We start from the raw sequence: 14572 nt of genomic DNA, 5'->3' as shown, positions 1-14572 counted from the left end.
AGGTGGCTGTGAGGTCATCCCTTCACTTCTGCCTCCATCAACATCAAAGATCTATCATTTCATTACTGCCATGGGGAGGAAAGAGGGAAGGAGCGACGGCTAAATCACCAGTTGATCCATTAAGTCATCCATTTATCCACAACGAATGCTAGAAGACTCATGTGGAATGAGAACTAACAATGGGGAAAGGCAGTGAAATTCGAAAACATGTGCTCATGGCTTTTTTTTCTTTTTCTTTTTTACATTGCATTATTTGTATTATTCATTCATTTTACTTACAATGAACTATGAGGAAAATAAAATGTTATTGTTGTTAATTTGGGCAACACTTGATAACATCCCAAATATGTATTTTCTAAGGGGGCCATCTGAAGTCTTCTGCTCACCTTAGAAAATCTGATGACTGGATATCATGATGGTTTGGGGCTCCACTAGCCACATGCTTCCGCACTAAGTACTTAAAGATGGTGGCTGATTGATTAGGACACTGACAGCTGACTACACATCACTGGAACATCTCTATTGCAAGAGTCTGATCCAGTTGTTGTTTTTAAGTGTTTCTAACAGCGATGTGTCCATGAAGTGTGAATCATGAAAAGAGTACAAGTACTATAAGAGCGACTGCATTGTGTGCATGGAGTTGTGAGTGTGTGTCTTGCCGGAGATTGTATTGATTGTTGCAGGAAGTTGAATCTGATGTTTCACGGTGCTTCCTGAGTGGATGGCTTTGCCGCTGACAGTGAAATCGGTGAGATGTGAGATTCTGGCAGGGTTGGGGAGGAGATGTGACACAGGGGAAGTAACTGGTTCATGAAAACATGAAAGGCTGAGAGACAAAGAGACAGCGAGACATAACACCTCAAGAGTTGTCCTTGGGCCAAGACTAAACACCACCTCCCTGCTTATTTTCTTCTTCGAACGCCAACCTCCCTGGAAGGAAAATGAAGCTAACTCGCTGCTGTCTACCTTGGACCTTGATTTGGTCTAAACTCTGCTTAAAGTGCATCTGGGCCAGCCAGATGTGAATTGATGTTTGCTAACATGAGTGAGTACATCACCTGTGAATGCAGACACTGCTTAACATAATGTGAAGAATTGTTAGCGTCAGAGTTATGCTTGAGTTGCTTGATTATAATAGGATCGTTATGTTAGCATTTCAGTGATGAGGGTGCAATTATTGTCTGGTTTACACGCGTGGTTAGGACAGGATGGCATTCATTTTTCAAGAACTTTCATCCCTTCTGCCGTTTTGTATGCAAACTCTTTCTAAGCAGCTCTCAATCATGATGCGTCACTTTGCCTATTTGTGCAAGGGGAGTCACTGTGGACATGTTGAAACACTGGTGGTAAACGTTAACTTATGTGCAGTGGCACAAACTTACGTCAAATTGGTTTAATCCTCTGCAGAGACATGCAGCCTGCCATGACTGGAGCAAAGGAATTGAGAGATGGGGGGGGGGAGGAAGGGAGGAGGTTGGAAGGAGCGGCAGGGGTGTAGCAATGGTGTGGCGAGGTTCAGCTGCAGCACTGACCTTTGTGTGTGTGCGCACACGCGTGTGTCTATGTGCATGTGCTCGCGTGTGTGTTGGAAGATAATTAAACAGGGCAGACAGATGAGCCCTTTGAGAAGACTATAGAGGTCACATGGGATAAATCAGCTTGTCCAACCTTCCCCCCTCACACACACACACACTCTGACAGCAGACGTATATAAATGGCAGTCAGCTTTATATAAACAGATGTCCGACTGCTCAATATGGCCTTGGCTGAGATTCTTTGAAGGAAGATGCTGAGAATAACTTCTTTGTGCTCATAGTGGGTTGAAGGTGGTTGGTGGTTACACACACAGTCTACACATTACCTTGTCTTAGACATCTAAAATTACATTAATTATATGGTACAGCCGTGAAGAAGTCTATTGTCTGTTCTGAGTAGAAAGAGTGTGCGTATTTTATGGATGGAATATACCTGAGCTATGCCTGTCTATATAGAGCGTTGTGTGTACTTTAAAACAAGAAATGTGACTGATGGGAAGGACAGAAGATTGAATGAAAATGAACTGGCTTAAAAAGTCTGCAACACCAGGAACCCAAGAAGGCAGGTAGAGACACTAAAAGGAGGGATCAACTTTCAGCGTGTTGTTTTATTTAACATCTGCATAGATGCTTCATTGTTCAGAGTGCGGCTGGGACGTATTAATTCAGGAGATGGGTGACTTTGAGAGGAAGGGTTCTCAGGCAGGAGGCAGGAAAGATGTTAAGCCTTTTGTAAGCCCCTCTTTCCAGCACTTCATTCCTGAGAAGGAAATTGAGAATCCCCATCATTGCCCCAAAAAGAAGCCCCAATTAGATTTTTGAACTTTTCTGTCCGGGCATCCTCAATTAAAAGTGTGCAGCTCTGTTCTATTAAGGCCTCTGTCCACCAATCCAACATCAGCCAATTGTGACCGAGGCCTACCGCCTGTGGTGTCGGTCTAACCGTCGGCACATCAGGCCGGAAAAATGACGGAAATGCACACCGCAACAAACAAACACTGACGCAGACTATAGAGTATCTTCTGTGCATGCGTGAGAAATAAAACCCTTCCATACCATCGGCAGCGGATATGGAAACGTAAATAATGCATACTCACATGGTACAACTTTTTCACTAAGTGTACTCCCCTTTACAGAATATTGTGTAATAAAAAAGTGAATCCTACCTTGTATATCCAGTTGCATCATCTTCTGTCTAGACGGACTATATAATTACGTCTAAATGCGAAAATTGATTGATGAGCAAAATTGTAAAGGCTTTCCATCGCTGTTTATCCATATTCATCACTTCCTGTTTGTGCGCCGATTCGCTAGCTAACAACTAATCAGAGTGATCAAATGCAACAAGGATTTTGAATCTGCCGAAAACGCCCTCCAGATGCTCTCCAACGGCCGCAACGCTATGACGGTGATTTTATATATTAATCACACGGTGTATACCAATGCCCGGACATTTCCCAACGTCGGATTGGTGTATCAAGGTATTTTCTACAGTCAAAGCTGTAATGGGATCACCATAAGAGTTTTTAATGCAATAGTAACTTTACTGAAGATCTACGGAAGGATATAATGGCTTTGTCAGTGTTCGGGACAATGCTTTAAAGAATCATTAAGGCAGCTCCTGATAAATTGAAAAAAAGATGAACCCTCTTGGCCTGATCGTAACTAAGAACATTTTGACTATGGGTGTGTGAAATAAATGTTCCGGTTTAAGGGGGTTGGGGTCTTCTGAAAAGAGAGGACCAGCTGGAGTGTCAACAATAACATTGAAGGCATCAACTAGATTAAAAACCCTAAAAATGGAAAAAGCTATTAAAAAAACATTGATCACATGAAAGGCTCTCTAAAACTGTGGGGGGCGGAGCCATTGTGCATGACATACATTTGGAATCAGCGCAATGGTCAATCTTACACATAAATGACTAAGCTTTCTGACTTTGTTTGTCTATGCAGGAAACCGATGATGCTTCCAGGAAAAGAAGCAAATAGATGCAAGTGAGAATGGAGGAGGGGCGAGACAAACAATGGGCAGTAGCTCGGGATTCAGGCGCTTTGGGAGCCCTGATCACCCAGTGGTAGGGGGTGGGTCATCACCTCTATCTGTCTAACAATCATAGACCCACAGCTGATACCGAACACAAAAGGGGTGAGAATAACCAGTCAGTGCGCAGATACTAACCCCAACCCCACCAAGTTCTCTCAAAACAATACCTCCCTGAGCTCATGGGAGTGGACCACTCCACATGGCTGAGTCAAAGCCAGTGTGAGCCCAACTTACTTTTTCATCCTTATGTTAATGCACAACAAAGGATATTTAAACATCAAGCATTTTCCCAAATGCTCATTTTGGGAGATGGCGTGTGTTTTTTTCCCAGACAAACTAACAAAAAAAAAGAAAGAAAGGCAGCGCTAGTGAAAATTATTCTTCTTAGCATCTGTGATTTTAAATGATCAGTGAAATATAGTACTGAGAAAAAGTTCTCAAACTGTTCCAATGCCATCTCTGTCACACAAAATATGTCTGCACATGACCTAAATATTTATCCCACCAAATGAAACTGCGTGATAAAGACTAAGTGCTGAACAGTATTTAAGGGACTGTCTGCTCGCAACAGCCCATCCCCTTGACTTGGGGGGATTTTGCAAAGCTGTAAGGTTGACTTGGCAGCTTTGTCCTCTGAGGAATCAAGTCAGTTCAGACAGAAATGAGATTAGCGTAGCTTAGCATTAACTTGAAAATCTGCTCGTGTCTACCTGCCGTTTCCAAAATTAGACTCAATTGAAGAAATGCCCTTAAGACAAAACTGCCCATCCGTGGGAGTGTTGTCCAAACAGTCGGGCATGGACCACTGGATTGTGACATGACACTGTGGGGGATTGTTCCTGGCGGATGTTGTGCTACACGTTGACAGTAGTGTGTATTTGTGTGCGTGCGTACGTGTGTATGTGTGGTTGGGGGCAGGGGGTAAAACTGTATGACTGTGGGAGACAGGCAGATGGGGATGGAAACGAGTAGGCAGTGAGCTCATGCTAATCTCCTGCTACAGCTCCTACAGCTGATCCAAGCGGCAAACACACACACACCACCAATAATACACTAGGCCAGACTGATGCACAATCACGCACCCAATGAGGCACAGGATGCTTTAGCCATTTAGAAGCTCCCTAGTGTTGCATCGATGTTTTTGTACAGTAAATACAATGCATGTATATTAATCGAACACACATCTAAGTGCAACTTCGCCATGCAAACATTAATTCTGTTACATCACACTGCCAGTGAATGTTAATTTGTTGGATACAATTTTGTGTGTCTGTGTGTGTGTTTCAGACAGCCATCTGCCTCGTGGGAGTTGCACAGCAGCACGCGATTGGTGGGCTGGGCATATAATAGAGGCAAAGGGTGAAGCGGGTCACCTCTTTATTAGGGGAGGGAAAGGTTGCGTGTTGCTGACTGCTCTTCTAAACATATGGGTGAACACGAGTGTGGGGGGGGGGGGGGAGGCCAGCAATGCTGTCAAATGGGCTGATGCAGCAAAAAAGTATCAAGTACCCACCGCCACACGTACTCACACACTAATTCATCTCATGTCTGTCGCAAAATATGTCATTTCCACGGTCTGGCAGCTCTTAAAGGAATTCATTTTGAAGATGATGTGTATCGTGCCTGTCAAAGTCGGGAGCTTTTGGGGGCCTACGACTGCTGACGCACAAAAACCTCCCGTGCGGAAGACAATAGGATGATTGTGACGTGCCTAAACTAAGCATATCTGATGTGATACCTTTCAAATATCAATACAGCGCCGTCAGCCAGTCTCAGCACTTCATGGTGACACAAAAGAATTTGTTCTTATATGAATTTGCAAGGATTATTAAGACACTGTCTGCTAGATAACAAACAGTATTTTCTTGAGCTTTTTTGGGTTATAAGCAGTGGTGTCAAAACTACGGCCCGGGGGTCTTTTCCGGCCTGCCTGCCGTTTTTCCAGTGGCCCGCGACATACTATACTAAAAATTGGATTTGGCACGGTTAAAATGATAATAACAAAATGTTTGGTCAAAGCAAGAAGGGAGGGTGTCGAAAAAAATAGATCCTGATTTTCTCTAGGTGGCCCTTGAACGAAAAATGTTGCCCACCACTGGCTTAGAGGCTTGGGAATTGCAGCAAAACATAATTCATCAAGGCACGTCCACAGCTTGTAAACCATGTTTGCTTGAGTTTGTTGTGGCAGGGTTCACTGTTGTTTTGCAGCATGTGGCTGGGAGATTTTTCCCTTGAAAACCAGCATCCAAACCCAAGAATATCCCCAAAAATACATGTCAATAGCGTCCGCTCAGCCAAGCACCACTCCTTGCCTGAACCAAATAAAATGCCTCTAGACATCTAACATCGTGTCTGATTAGGTCAAGAACAAAAGTTTATCAATAAATGTTTAATTTTAGTACAGATTTGCACCCTTTCTTGGTGGTTTACGTTAAACTGAACTGACAAGCATTATATTATTTAACCAATTAATTGTTTAATCGTGTTTTATCCTGAGTAATCCTCATCCTTTATAATCTCCATAGAACATGTTCGGACATTGTCCACATTTCATGGTAGGAAATGGCTTTACCGTGTTGAATAGTTGAACAGAAAGATATGTTGTGTAGAGTAGTTGCAGCTATAGCCAGCCTTAAGCACCATGTGTGTCGATGAATATTTCAAAGACCAACTCATTAAATAAACAAGCTGGACCTCAACGCCTACGGTAACCTACCATCAATATTGAATGCTCGCCCAAAAAAAATGACAGTGTTGTTCACAAGCCAGCAGACAGTCCAGTCATCAAATTGCACCATCTGACTGAGCTAGAGCTTCTTTTTCACGCAACACCTGGAGGAGGTCACTAAATTCTTCCTTCCGTGCTGCGTTTACAATAATCCCAATGAGACATGCTTAAGGTCCTTCGAAGATTTAAGAATAGACACTGTGAGCTGAATGTGCTTGTTAGCAGCGGGCTATGAATATTCTGACAGGGATTTCACCTAGTGGGAGGAAATACTTTATTTCCACGCTTGCTCTTTGCTCCTGAAACGCATGTGCACTGAGCTTTGCGTGCAGCACATTCCAAGACAGCTCGTATGCATGGTTGACTATAACACTGCCGTCATGCATTGCTTTATGGCAAGCCATTTATCCTCCATGTTATTTAAAATGGCCAAATAGGGGTAAGCGTTGGCGCCCTAGTTCAATTATCAACGCCTTGTCTGGAAATTGGTCCGATATGGACTAAAACTAGCTAGCCAGTTGTATACATGCTTGAGCTCCTTTTCAGAATACTCTTCACATGTAGTGTCTGCTTTACAAGAGGACTGTTGTCAGTTGGAGCAACCAGCAGATTGGAGTAGGGTCTGACATGTATACTAATGCAGGACTGCCCTTTTCTGTTTAAAAAAATACAACTTAATAAAACCAGTGCTTTGACAATACATCCGAAGCCCATGTTAAACAGTTATTGGGCAATATCACTATTTTAAAAAAAAGAAGTAATAATCAAGCATTGCACCATTGTACATGTATAATTATTTGGTGGAAGATTTAAAAGAATTGAATAAAAATAAATAACTAAATATGGACTACATCACTTAAAAGGAACCCCAACTGTCATGACAAGTTTGCTCTTTGCTATTTATTTGGTTGTTATAAACATAACTATGAGATTCCTTTTTCAAAAATCCTTTCCAGTTTATTACATTTTGTAGAAACTTTATTTGGACGTACGCTGACATACACCATTGTTATTTATGTCGCAATGCATTCAGTGCATAGTGACGTAGAATGGCGGCAGGCTCTTTGCCGAGCAATGTGAAACGCCTATAAAGAAAACAATGTAAGCCTCGTAGCGTTCCTAAAGAAACAACATGCTATCAGGAGGGCCAACCTCCCCTACGCCGTGCTCTCGTCATTCACCAGACGCATTCAAAAGTTTTAGGAACGCTAAGGAGGCTTACCTTGCTTTCTATAAAAGCATTTCACATTGCTGGGCAGAGAGCCTGCCGCCATTCTACGTCACTATGCACTGAATGTGTTGCGACGTAAATAACAATGGTGGCGTACGTCCAAAAAGTTTCTACAAAATGTATTAAACTTGAAATGATTTTTGAAAAATGAATCTCATAGTTATGTTGGTAACAACTAAATTAAAAAAAAGAGAGAGCAAACTTGTCCATACAGCCAAGGTTCCTTTTAATATCTTTTAAAATAATTCACTGCAAATTCTGTCAATGTATCCGTGGTACTTACCATTGTGCTTGTTTGAACTAGCATTATAAATAAAAAAAAAACACTTAAAAAGTATGGACACAATAATCACTTTTAATGTTCAATCTATTGTGTTTAATGAAATAGACGCTTTAGTTCACATGCACTAAAGAAGCATTGAAATGAACGTCTCTTGGCAAAAACACACAGTGAGGAATTGCCATTTTCAGAAAATGTTTGTTTGATATTAATAGAGCTTTTCTATGGACAAGGTTGTAAATATGCTTATAGAAAAATGCAGCCACATGTTTGTAAATGAATGTGGAAATGTTTGAGGACATACATTAAACCATATCATTCTTTTTACTGGCTTTATTTTAATTATTATAGCTCAGTAATTGAAAACGGGTGTTTGTTTGTTTTTGTTTGTTTTTAGCAAAGAATGTGTTTTCAGAATGTCGTCCCTTCAATGTATAATTTGACTGACGTTATTAAGCCACTTAAAACCTATAATGTAGGCTACTTTGTTTCAGAGCGGACCAACCTCAAGAGATTCGAGTCTTCACTCATGTTTAACGTAAATACATTTGAATGCCACTGAAGCATTCATTTTTGTTTCCCGACCAATGCGGACTGACAGTCAGTCCTCCATTACAAACACAGACTGACAGCCTCGTCAAGCATGCAACTCATTTCTGAGAGCTAATTGAATTAGTGGCTTCCTCCTTTTCAAAGCATATAGGGAAAACATCAAAATGTTACTACTTTCCTGAAAAAAATAAAGGAAGGGAAAGTAAAAAACGGCATCAAATCCACACAACCGCTAATTCAGCATTTGCAGCAGACGTTTGCAACTGTCATATTTGCTGATCTGCAGCAAAAGGAGGATGGAAATATTCCCTCTGCCGCCATTGAAATGCACAACCACCAGCTGTTGTCCTGTCCACTGTGTGGACATGGCTGGCTGTCAGCAGGCTTAACCAACACTGTGCCTTGCATATGAAATAGGACATAGACTGCTGTCCCCTCTGGGAGTTCACTTCCTCTGAGCCCCTAGCAGCACCACTGCCCAACCTCGCCCCTGAAACAAGCGGCCCCTTAAGATAGAGGCCAAATATCCAGAAGAGCAAAACTCCACACAGAAAGACCCTAATCCGGGATTCGGACCATGGTCAACTACTGGTCTCATGTGCAGTCAGACACAGATTATGAGCCCTCTAAGAACTTTCGATTCCATTTCTAGAAACACTCTAAATGTTAGCCTCATCATTACCAGTACCGGACACACAAATCTTAGGAGTGTTTCCCACATGTCAACTAGCAAGAAACCAGAGAGAAATCTAGTCAACTACTAAATTCACTTGTTTTAACTTCATTAGCTGTGATGTTTACACTTATCTTATCATGACAATAAATAGTTGCATTTTCATTACAAAAATACAACAACCATGTATAAAGATTTTTTTTCTAGAGAGGGTGTAATAATCTGAGAAAAACCCCCATAAATAAACTAAAAGTTTTGTGACATTAGGCAAATTTGCGGGGAAAAATCATATGCGAATTTACGAGAAATAAACTCTCATGTTTGTGAGGGAAAAAAACTCAGTTTCAGAGTTTTATATATATATATATATATATATATAGCTAAACTATAGAGTAGCTATAGTCTGGACGAGGTGCTGGCTTTTGTCCACCACGTGAAGATTCGTTGGTGGTTAATGGAACAATCTTTATCAAATGAAAAGGCAAGGATAGAGACGGATTTCTAAACTTTACTCGTTACACATGGCAAGCTACAGTAACAACACTTCCTGACCCCCTGTCAGCTGACTAACACTAACCAATCAGAAGCTAGCAGACTTTAGGTGAATGACTGAGAACAGCAGATTCAAGACATCAATTTAGCGGATTGAAAACCCGACTGAAAAATATTGGCACAAACATCTGATATGCTACGTGTATATCTTGCAGATTTCGGAGGGTTTTTTTCCGCAGATCTGGGGCTTTATTTCTCATAAATTTACCTGTTTTTTTCTCACAAATTTGTGAGTTTTTTTTCTCAGAATATTATTCCTCCTCTAAAAAAATGTATATATTTTAATATGTGGCCCAAATATGACGTTGTACAAAAACACAAGCTTCAAACTCAACTTCCAGAAAGTAAAGGCCTATTTTCTTCTATTCAGACTTGTGCATGCGTGTGTCTCGGAAGGAAGCTCTTAGAGGAGAGTCTGCAAGGGAGGAGGAGTGTGGCAATATCATTTCCTGTGTCTGTCTGCATTCGAGACTGCTGCTAACACTGCTGTAACAGACTCATTAATATTCACAGAGGCTGTACAGTTCCGCTGCTGACAGCACACAGATGACAGTGTTTCTTGGGAGCTAAAAAGGCATAAGGCAGCATAGTCTGGCACTTTCTGCTCACATGCTCCAAGAACATTTTCAAAGTGCCTCCCTCATCTTTGCTTAAATGTGCTGACAAAGGGGAGCGCTGTTGCCGTAAGTTTAACAATTTTCCTCAACTCCTACCCAGCATGTATTCCCTCATTAGCGTTTCTTGAAACAGGGTACTGGGGGGCTGGGGAGGGGGGGGGGGATAAAGAAGTCAGATTAAAAAGCAAATGAGCCTTTGGCATAACATTCGAGTGCCCTGTGGGCTCTTCTATAAAAAATAGAAGAGGCCCTAGAAAGTGGGATCCTTGAGGTGCGCCCACTCTAGCCTGAATGAACGTGTGTGCCAAGAGTGGGTATTCACCATGCATGGCAGGACTTTGGCACTCTCCGGGACATCAAGGGACTCTCGGATTTCCCTTTCTTTCGCATGTTCCTCTGAGAGAATCCTCTGAGCAGGACAAGAGGCGAGATGCTTACAAACACTTTGCTTTCTAGGTCTGATCAAACCAAGTGTTTTGCCCCACGAGTCCACTCTGGTGGCAAGCAGACTGGAGTAAAAAGAAGGTAAGAGAGGGGGAGGACCACTGAGTGGGTTGCGTATTTGTGTGTGTCAGAGGTGGGTCGCTGGCCTGGGGTAGGTGGATGTTTGGGGGAGGGGTGGGCCCGATGTTTGCTGAATGCTTCTCTTTGTTGGGATCATATTATGTTTCCACCACAATACTTCTAAACCCTGCTTCATCAACCCCATTCATGTGTAACAGTTCATGCAAATGGCATCACTAGTCTTTTTTTTTCTAGGGGTGGGGTGGGGGTGGGATTCTTTTATCAATCTCCCACACAAACTTCTCTCTTTCTCCTCCCTGCAAACTCCTACCGGCACATCAGTTGTCTCATTATAATGCACTCATACCACACGTCTGTCAATTTGCTCATACTCGACATTTATCGTCAACACTATACCTTACTCACGGCAAGTCTCTTATATTTTGCTATCATAGTCATAACAACTGCCACGGGAGTTCCAACTACTATACACACACAGACACGACAAAACTCAAAGCTACTGAATGAAAGGGATATAAAGTTTTCCACTGGCGTGCAGAGAAAGTGGTTTCTTTCATTTCACCTGAAACAGATATTGTGTTTACACAGTCCTCGTGAGGCATTTGTTGGTAAGTGGGATTGTATTTACAGTAAGGCCCAATAAAACTGAGCCTGAGAGGTGTTCCCCCTGCAAATAATGGCTTTATTGCCACCAGAGGTGTTTTAGTGTCATCATTGTATAGGGCATAATTAGCAATAACGTGCCAATGATGGCCAAACACTCATTAAAACACACACGCACAACTTTTGACCAATGCATTAGTAAGAGTTAACTTTCCATTTGTCTTAAGAGTAATAAGGTTCTTGGGTTATATGAGAGCAAAACATGCACCCTGAACCCACCCATCTATTTGATGTTGACGTAGATGATGCAAATTGCTGCAAATGTCACTTTAAGAGCCTTTGAAGACACCATTAGTTGTGCCACTCCCTCGATTAACAGTATGAGCTCCATTACAAGCACAATTAAACGTGCACAGACATCATGTTCAAACAGATCGGAGCTTTTTCCTGAATCACGCCAACTCACCCTGGACGATGCTTTCCTCTTGTACTTGTTGGCGAAATCAAACTTCTCCTTGATTTCGTCCAGGAGCTGCTCCAAGCGGCTCTTCTCCTCCTTGCCCGTGTAATCCAGGCCCAGGAGGACGTAGGCCCTCCAGTTGGCCGAGTCGAAGCCCCAGTGGCAAGTCCTGTTCTCCTGCGCCTTGTGGCTGTGCACCACGAACTTGTGCGTGGGGTACATGAGTCTGCAGTCCATGCACTGAATGCACGCTGCGTTGGGGCTGGTGTACAACTCGGGGACGAACAAGCCTTTACACTTGCCGAAGCACTCGTGGTAGATTTTGAAGCTCCTCTCCGTGAGCTCCAGCTCCAGCGCTCCTCCGCCGCTCGCCTCCTTCTTGCAGCGCGGAGGATACGCGCCCCCGTAGATGAGCGCGTTGCACAGTCGCTCGGCGTCCGTCTTGGTGATGAGGCCGCAGGAGGGCGCCGAGAACGGCAGGATCCCCATCACTTTGAGGATCTCCAGCTGGTCGGCGGTGCACCGGGAGCAGTAGATGTGCAGCTCGTCGCACACCGAATTGATCTGCTGCAGGCTGAAGTCCCGCAGCACCGTGTTGAGGATCTGGGGGAGACACAGCCGCTTCTCCCCTCCGACCACGAAGCACGAGATGGTCTCGCCCTCCAAGACTGTCTCGCACCTCTCTGTGGAACGGTCCGACGGAATGAAAAGCGGCCCGGGCATCACTGGCGGCGGCAGATGTTGCAGGACCGGCTCGGGCTCCTTCCCGTCCTTCTTGAAGAGGAGCTCATGTTGCCAGCGGGCAGAGAAGGCGGCCGGCCCCCCTAGAGAGCTCATAGAGCTGAGGTGAAACTGCTTGAGAGTTTGTTGCAGTCCCGGATGAGGCTGGAAGCTCTGCCGACTTACAGTCTCCATGTTTTCCCCGCAACTTTACCAGCGAACACCCCTCTTGTCTTCGACCCGGGACCACGAGAGGCTTGTCGCGCCTGAAACGGATAAATCCACCGCGTCCGAGAATTGGCCAAAACTTTGAAGCACTTCATCAAACATTTAGTTTGAAGGGGGGGAAAAGTCTCCGTGGGCGAGATCGCACTTATATTCCCGTGACGAGTGAATAAACGCCGGTCAGTAGATCCCTGAAGTGGTTCTCGGACTGTCCATGTCGGATAGAAGGGAGTCTGGCTTTCCAAACTCCGAAAAGACCCCACAAAAAGTTCCCTGCGCCCAATTCCGAAGGATAGAGGGCAAAAACAAATTAAAGGCGGTTGTAGAAAGTCAATATTAGTTGGATTCAAATCCTACTTTTGCTCTTTCCGCTCTCCAGGACCGCTCCGTCGGCCCCCGCAGTTCACTGTGACTGTATGGAGATGAGCTCTCTCTCTTCCCCCTCCTCTCTCTCTCTCTCTCGCTCTCTCTCTCTCTCGCCCAGTCTGCGTCTCTCGGTTGCACGCACGCGCGCGCGCGCGCTCCCCTCCCCTCCGTGCTTGTGTGTCTGGCTCAGTCATTGAATCCCAGCCAGGAATGTGAGTGACTCTGCAGGCATGGCTGTTCCAGGGACAAGCCTCCACCCCCTGGCTGCTGGCCTCCACATAGGCAGAGAGGAAGCGATCTATCTATCTATCTATCTATCTATCTATCTATCTATCTATCTATCTATCTATCTATCTATCTATCTATCTATCTATGTAAAAATTAAGTCAATTTCTTTTCTTTTTGTTTTCCTTTTTAATAAGGTCAATTTCTGTGCTATTAAAGATAAATTAATTATCTCTGACCCGGTGAACTCAGAGTTCTGCATTTGTACTAACGGTATTCAAGTTTTATATAGTAGTAGTACATAATTGTGTTCTTAGAAAATGTATAAAACGTTACATTGGAGACCAATAATTATTCCTGTTGAATTTGATTCAATTTAAGAGATGAATGAATTCTTAGCTCTTATTTCCAACTGCACAAGATCGTCAATCACATCTTTCAATTCATATGTCTGTCATTAGATTTGATATGTTGGATTTGAGGAGATGTTTTTTGTTGTTGTCTGAGTAAGTGAGTGTGAACTCAAAAGTCCTTACTTCCACTCTGTTTCTCTCTGAATGTTAATAGAGGAAGTGTGACAGTGAAAGTTGGTGACGAATAACCAAAACCAAGTGACTCAACGTGACAAGTTCAACTTCAAGGGACGTACTGTAGTTGACTGCTCTAGTGGCGCCCCCCAGCCAGGCACTGCTGTCACTGCAACTAGAGGTATCTTTACTATAGACACAAAACGTGGTGAACTGTCAATGCAAATACCGGATACATCGAGAGAAGGCTTTATGGGCCAAGCCCTGACAAATTTGGTAATCCAACATCATAATTGTTATTGTGATAGTAAAACCTAATTGGTGTGTCAAATAGAGAGAGTATCATATTATATCATATCATACCTGTAATATTAAAATTAATGAACTAATAAAAATAACAATGTAAAGACAAGGCAAATCGCTTATCAAAGACTGTATAGCTGACTACCACCATCCCCCACCCAAAAAAAAAGCTAAAATTAACAGTGCCCCATCCATCTTGATCTGGGTCACAGGGGGCCCATGCATGCCAATCCAGGTTGCCTTTTGGGTGGATGGCAGACATCACCCTGAACTGTCTTACAGGCACTTGTTTCACATTGTTTGCCATGGATCATGGTGCAGTGGCCATATAAAGTGCATTTCTAGGCCTTTGACTCCTCGGTTTGCACTCTAGCTCAAAGATACTTAGTCCTATGTCATCTTAAGT

The 14572-nt window shown here is 43.3% G+C and overlaps 1 protein-coding gene across 1 annotated transcript in view; it reads right to left on the bottom strand.

Moving 5' to 3' along the window:
• skia (v-ski avian sarcoma viral oncogene homolog a) overlaps positions 1 to 13183 on the bottom strand; it is a 65669-nt gene extending 52486 nt beyond the window's left edge. Inside the window, exon 1 of the mRNA XM_077579619.1 lies at positions 11807 to 13183. Coding sequence (XP_077435745.1) covers positions 11807 to 12715 — 909 coding nt within the window. The 5' untranslated portion in view covers positions 12716 to 13183. The remainder of the gene's footprint in view (positions 1 to 11806) is intronic.
• Between the last annotated feature and the right edge of the window lie 1389 nt (positions 13184 to 14572).

This window comes from Vanacampus margaritifer, chromosome 1 (assembly GCF_051991255.1).
Source record: "Vanacampus margaritifer isolate UIUO_Vmar chromosome 1, RoL_Vmar_1.0, whole genome shotgun sequence".
NCBI lineage: Eukaryota > Metazoa > Chordata > Actinopteri > Syngnathiformes > Syngnathidae > Vanacampus > Vanacampus margaritifer.
Note: the sequence above shows the minus strand (reverse complement) of the source record. Positions and strands in the feature narration are given on the sequence as shown.